This window comes from Arachis duranensis, chromosome 5, assembly GCF_000817695.3.
Source record: "Arachis duranensis cultivar V14167 chromosome 5, aradu.V14167.gnm2.J7QH, whole genome shotgun sequence".
NCBI lineage: Eukaryota > Viridiplantae > Streptophyta > Magnoliopsida > Fabales > Fabaceae > Arachis > Arachis duranensis.
The window spans coordinates 91,066,903-91,073,870 of NC_029776.3; the positions used below are offsets into that span (position 1 = coordinate 91,066,903).

General features: G+C 36.3%; 1 protein-coding gene across 1 annotated transcript; it reads right to left on the minus strand.

Annotated features, from left to right (window-relative positions):
• Positions 1 to 1,289: 1,289 nt before the first annotated feature.
• LOC110281588 (uncharacterized) lies at positions 1,290 to 3,003 on the minus strand. The gene is made up of 4 exons (XM_021143951.2): positions 2,947 to 3,003; positions 1,673 to 2,386; positions 1,520 to 1,601; positions 1,290 to 1,407 (listed from the first exon to the last, which is right to left on the minus strand). Exons 1-3 carry the CDS (start codon positions 3,001 to 3,003, stop codon positions 1,581 to 1,583), a joined length of 792 nt encoding a protein of 263 aa, XP_020999610.1. The 3' UTR covers positions 1,290 to 1,407; positions 1,520 to 1,580.
• Positions 3,004 to 6,968: the final 3,965 nt, after the last annotated feature.

Consider the following 6,968-nt stretch of genomic DNA (forward strand, 5'->3'; position numbering starts at 1 on the left):
AACATCATCAAATTCATAAAATTGGCATTTAAGCCATAAATCACTTTTCTCAATACATTTCATTTTGAAATCAAATTTCAACTCTTTTCAGCCTTGGCTTTAAAGATCTCATTTCTCAAATCATCTCAGACTCATAAGCCACTTTTACTCAGGGTAAAATTCCATTTAAAAACAATGCCACTCTCGATATCCTCTTTCCAAAACGTCCATAACCATGGCGAGTTAAAGATTTATTTTGAAATATTCAAAATCATACATCCAACAATGGAATTTTATAACAAAAATTTCTCGGAAGAGTTTCAAGTTTTTAGGGGAGAATAACATAACTTATTTCACCAAATTCACTTAAAATCATTAAAACCTTGGCTTCCTGATTTGAGTAATAAAATAGGATCTAAGCCAAACTGAGTCACGTAATCATTTACCTATTCCAAAGTCATTTCCTTTACGTAGGCAAAACCAACTTCAACCCTCATGATAAATTCTAAAGCGTTTCAACTGTTCAAAATTGTCTTAGTCTTGCAAGAATTCAGAATTCAAAGAGTACTTAAAACCTTTCCCAAAATATTTCAAAATGAAACTTGCCAATAGACATTCAAGTTCTTTCAAAGTCATTGAAACTCTTCCAATTGAAACCCTCAAGTCAAATTCATAGGCATTGCCTTGTCACATTTAAAATAGCTTTAAAACATAAGTTTCATCTAAATAACTTTCTCCTGAAAGAGATACAATGCCTTTCTTAAGAAGCAAGACTAAATCACAATTTCCTCTTTAATAATTCTTTTCAAAAGCATGAACCATCATTTTCTTGATAATTCAAATAAAATAGTAGAAGTCTTTAACTCATTATTTTTCCAAACAACATTTCAACAAGGACTCGGATCTTATAGAAATTTTGGCAGCACCTCCTCTAAAACTTGGACTTTGCCACCCGGTTCGGGTCCCAACTAAACTGGTTCAGCAACAAATCATTTATAAAAACCAAATCAATGAAAGCAAACCAAGCTGAATTTCAAAGAGTATTCTATCTTTCACATTATCAAGAGAGTCAACTTAGCTCAAATCAATCCTCAACGGATTCAACTCAAATTTCAACTCTTTAAAGAATCAACTTCAAACATTACATTTCACAAAGCGCACAACAAATTCAGCCAAACAAACATTCATAACCTTTCGAGACAATCAAATAATACATAAGACCGATACAATCACCAAATACACATTTTCTCACATCAATATCCATATGTAATAATTCCAATATAAAATATAGTTTTCGAAAAGCGCCCTTACCTCAAAACGCAAAATTCCATAACCCAAACGCCTCACCGAGCGCTTTCCGCCTCATCCCGAAATCAAAGGCAGCTTCAAAGCACAGCTCTACACGTTTTCGCAGCATCATAAACAGCTCTAGATTACAACAAGCAACCTCAGTTACTAAATCCTAAGAACATTAATACCGTAAAGCTTTTAATACACGTACGGGACACTAACACAGGGCTTTCAAAACATAATTACTCACCGAAACAACAAAATGAAGCAGCTGCGATTCTGGACCGACCCAGCAACAGCTCCGGTAACGGCTAAAAGCTCCGGTGAGTCAACTATAAAAATCGCATAGCATTAAAACCTTCTCGAAATCCAAAAAGTCAGAAACCTTAATTAAAACACTTACCGAAAGAGTTCTCCGACAACGACAGCGAGGTTCTCCGGCGACGTTAGTGAGGTTCTCCGGCGATGGCAACGAGGTTCTCCGGCGATGAAAACGGCGGCGATAGCTCTGCGCAGTGGGTCGCGTTCCTGCACGTGCCACTGGCCCGCATCTCCCACCCTCAACATTGCACGACCCCTCTCTCTCCTCTGGGCTCTCTCCTCTGCGACGGGAAAGGCAACGACAGCCCGGCTCCTCACGCGTGGCGGTCCGGCGCGGTGACAGCACGACAGAGTCTCCCTCTTCCTCTGCCTGGTTCAGCAACATCAGCAGCGCGATGGACTTGACGGAAAGTAGAACGGGGAGGCTGATTGCAGAAGGCGCAATCGCGACGGGCTTCACGGCGAGGAGCGACCGCAGCAACCCAAGCCCTACGAAGACGGCAGCGGACGCGGTTTTGGGCAGCACATCAGCTTCTCCCTCTCCGGCGTTTCTCCTGGACGACCGTGGCGGCGTGACCCTCTCCCTCCCGTGCCCATTCCTCACTCTCTCATCCTCCCTGGTGCAACACGACGGTAGTGACGCCCGCCGGCACCGTCCTTCCTCTCTTCTCAGATCGGCAGTCCCGTTCCCAGTCTTCCCACGTTGCTTTTCTGCTTTTCCTTCTTTTATAAAAGGAAATCTTGTATGTGTTGCTGCTGAAGCAAGTAAGGAAGGTTGGAGTGTGGCTGCTAAGGGCTAGGGGATTAGTGTTTTATTTCGGTGGCTAGGTCAATAGGTTGGTGTGGTGTGTGTGTAAATTAGAGTTAGGGGCGATATAGTAATTTCACATAAAATTAGGAATAATATAGTAATTGAAACCCAATTTAAACCCAACAATGATATCTATAAAAATACTTTTTGCTCATCAATTGCACCAATTATTTTCAATAAAATGTCCAAATCAAATAATTAGGAATAATATAATTAAATCATTTATTTTCCAAAGTAGCAGTACTAATATTTAAAATATTAATTATTTAATCCAAACCATACAAAAAATCCTTATTATTGCACCATTACCAACTTTATAATTTGAATATAGAAAATAATACAATAATTCTAAAATTGGATAATAACTATAACTTATTTCAAATTTAATAAATCAAAATTTGCCTTAATTTTCTTTAATAAAAGAAATTTCTAAAATTAAAGCTACAGAAATACTAAATTTGAAATTAGTTCATGATGGCCATTTTTCAAAAGTTCTGGGTCTTACACCCGTACCCGTCCCCACAGAAAAAAATTACTCCCCAAACCTGCTCCGCGGTGGGTAAATCCCCGCGGATACCCGTCCCGCCGAGAAAAATTGCCATCCCTATGGAATGCTCATTAATTTGGGCTTATGTACGTTGGAATTGGGTTTAATTTGGGCCCGATTCAATCGGTTTAGATTAAATATTTAAAATTAGTGTTTTAATTCACTTTTACTTATTTTTACTTATCCCAAATTAAATTTTAATTTTTTACCCTCTTTACACAAAATTAATTTTCTCAGACGCAGTACCAGATGAACTTAAACTGGTACTTCCGGTTAAAATACCACTTCACATCTTTATGCTGAAAATTATGTTTTCCTATTCAAAAAAATCCACTAAATTCAAATATCATATCGGAATTGTCGAATTTTGATTGCTACAGTTTCTCACTCTTTTTCCATATTTAATTAACTACTTAATTATTTACGGCTTTACCAAGTTTTACACTCAACCCTAATAGCAACCACCTTTTCCATCGCTGAACTCCTCTCCTCTACGGTAGGGTGTCGTCGCTGTCGTCTTCTTCTTCTTCTGCTGCTCCAGCCTCTGTTGTCTCTCTATTTTCCAATCCCAGCTTTCTCCTCTATCTGCTTCATCCGGTGGGGTCTCTTTCTTCTCTAACGAACGCCCTCCTCCGTTGCTTTGCCATCATCCTCTTAAAGCCTGATTTCTCCCTCTGTTGTGTTGCCTCCAGTCTCGCCTCCAGCTGTGTTGCCTCCAACCGCGATTTGTCCCTCCCCAAACTTAGCTTTGGTCTCCTCCATCCCTTATTACTCCCTTTAGCCTTGCTCGCATCTGTTAGGTACGTACATGACTCTTTTTTTATTTTGAGTTTTGAGAACACATTTTGTGATGATTTCTCAGCTGCTGTGTTGTGAAACTGCGAAAAGTTGTTCTTGCTTTTATATTTTTTGTTTAGTTTATTTAGTTGTTCAGTTTTTTTATGTTCTTGGTTTCTCACTGTGTTGTGGAATTATTTCTTCCTATTCAAATTGAAGACTACACTAATTTTTTTCCATCCTGTTCAAATTGATGTGGGCCGCCAAATCGTATCTTAGAAAATTGATATACCTACTTGAAATAAGCTTTTTACAAATCAGTTAAGAGAAAAAAAAATTGAAATTTAAAAAATGTAAAATCTGTTTTGTAGGTATCACCTACCGGTTGTCTATTATGGATGATTATCTTCTGTTACATTTAGAATTGCTATTATTTAATCAAGGTTAAAAAGTCTTGTAAATGTGTTATATATACATAAAGATTGAGAAACTTAAATGAAAGAACCAAACTTCGACTAATTTTTCAGTTTAATTGTTATTATGCTTTGATTTACATTCTTGCTTATTGTTTTTGTTGCCTAACAATTGCTTCATAATAGTTCTTATTGATTTGTTAATAATTGATGCCTTATTGCTGCCTTGGTTTTCTTCAGTGATAAATTTTGAATTTGTCTTTGAATTTCTTTATGATAAATTATAGGTAAATTATTAATTGTTTTATTCTATATTTAATTAAATTAGTTCAACCATAATTTGATTCTAGTTGAACTATTGAACAATTGAATTAATCACTTTATTGATTCACTAACCAGTCTAATTTTTACAACCTTGATCTTGATAATGGTCATTAATAATCTTAAGGTTAAAAAGGCGCCTGACCACTTTCGCAGTAATCATGCTTTCAATTCTGCGAGTTTAGGTAGTCTTTGTCCCCTACAAGGGATAGTTGTCATTCAGGGGCTCATCCATCACAAATCTGCATACGTTGTAAGTATAATACCCACAACTAATTGGCCATAGGATCACTCACTCATATAAATGACATTATCATATTTTTTATCTCTCAAACTCACTAACACTCATAAAACAAGGAAGAGAATTTTCACATTTCAAAACATACACATTTCATTATGAAACACACACATACATTTCACAAGGCATATGTGCCTTTATATAGGCAATGCTTCTCTACTAAAATAATAATTTATGAATTACAACTCAATTTTGTAATGACTACTATTTTATGAGTTGGCTTCATGAATCTTCTTTCAACTTGTATTCATGTAGTTTCCATAATCTTCTAATTTGCTTGACTTCCAATTTCAATTCAATTTGATTTTGAATTTCTTCAATGTTGTAGAATGTTGTAGGTATACTACTCTCTTGAATGTTTTCAAAAATCTTCAAGCTTCCAACATTAGCTTCTAGCAATATCTAGCCAATTGATGATTATTGTATTCAACTAAAATTTTGCTTCTTCTTTGACCATTTTGACTTCAAAAACTCTTCATGAAAATTCTAGTGATGCAAGTTGATTTAAAATTTTAATCAACATTGCCTCCCTTAAATCAAACTTGCAGAATTAAGCATCTTCTTCAATTTGTAAAATAACTCTGTCTTCAATGGCTTTATAATATATCAGCAACTTGTTCCTCAGTTGGACAATACTCGATCACTGGCTTTTGTTTGTATCCTTTTGCAACTAATCTTGCTTTGAAACGATCAACTTTGCCATTGGGTTTGTACTTAGTCTTGTAAACCCACTTTACTCCAATTGGCTTCTTAATTGCTGGTAAATCGGTCAGCTCCCATGTGTCATTCTTCTCAATGGCATGAATCTCCTCATCCATTGCTTTCTTCCAATTGTTGTCTTTAAAGGCTTCTTCAAAGTTCAACGGCTCACAATCTGAAAATAGAGCAAAATTTATGATTTCTTCATCAGACGGATCGTTGTCATTGCCAACTTCATAATCTGCTAATCTAGCAGGTAGTCTCCTCTCTCTTTGAGGTCTTCTAGATGATTCAGGTTGTTCGGTTGCATCTGGTTGTCTTTCTTCTTCATCATCACATGTATTTGAAATTACAATCGGATGTTTTTCTGTTTTTGTGTCCCAGTTCCACATGTCTTTCTCGTCGAACGTCACGTCTCTGCTGATGATTACTTTCTTTGTATTTGTTTTGACTTGAGCATGCATCTGACCATATCCATGATGGTTCTATTCTTTCTTTCAGCCACTCCATTTTGTTGAGGAGTGTATCTAGTTGTTAGTTGGTGTTGAATTCCGTGTTGCTTAAAGTATTCTGAACATGTAAGATATTCTGTTCCTCTGTCTGTTCTGAGAATTTTGATTTTACAGCCACTTGGTTTTTCGACAAACGCCTTGAATGTCTTAAAGACATCACATGCTTCTGATTTCTGCTTCAGAAAGTATACCCATGTATATCTACTAAAATCATCAATAAAAGTGATAAAGTACCTGCTACCACCATTACTTGGAACTTCTACAGAACAGAGATCTGAGTGCACAATTTCAAGTAATCTTCTAGCTCTCCAAGACTTTCCTGTAGGGAATGGATCTCTGTGCTTCTTTCTCAGTTGGCAAATCTCACAAACACAATTGGAAATATAAATCCGTGGTAGACCAGAAACAAATCCTTTTCTTGATAGGTAGTTTAGGCCATAAAAATGGAAGTGCCCAAACCGCATATGCCACAGCCAGTTATTATCAAGTATCACAGAACTCATGCAAGAGGGATTGACATGTTGAATTTTTAATAGAAACATTCTGTTTGCAGTCATCTTTGATTTATCTATGAACCTTCCATTGTTGTCAAATAGAGTGCAATATCCACGATAAGTTATTATCTTATATCCCTTCTCATATAATTGCCCCATACTCAGTAAATTGTAATCAAGTTCAGGAGCATAGAAAACATCAGAAATATAACTCAGAGAACCATCTTTCAATCTAATCGGTATGTGCCATTTTCCTTCAATAGGGATCTTTGTACTATTACCAAACTTCAATAATAGTTTAACCGAATCATCTATTGAAGAAAATAACTCCTTTCTACCAGACATATGATTACTACAGGCATTATCCAAGTACCATATATTTTCATCTTCAGCACATGAATTACTTGTAAAAAATAAAGTCTGAGTACTCGGATTATCATCAGTGTTTTGATGCTGATTTTCTGCAACGTGTGCTTGATTGTTATTCACCATTTTGAATCTGCAAT

Bases quoted from the DNA above. Each gene is read 5' to 3' on its own strand.
- LOC110281588 (XM_021143951.2), bottom strand. From the start codon at position 3,003: ATGGCAATTTTTCTCGGCGGGACGGGTATCCGCGGGGATTTACCCACC. The intron at 2,387-2,946 runs GTTTGGGGAGTA...CTAATCCCCTAG, and splicing joins ATTTACCCACCGCGGAGCAG to CCCTTAGCAGCCACACTCCA. The intron at 1,602-1,672 runs GTAAGTGTTTTA...CGATTTTTATAG, and splicing joins GTTGTCGGAGAACTCTTTCG to TTGACTCACCGGAGCTTTTA.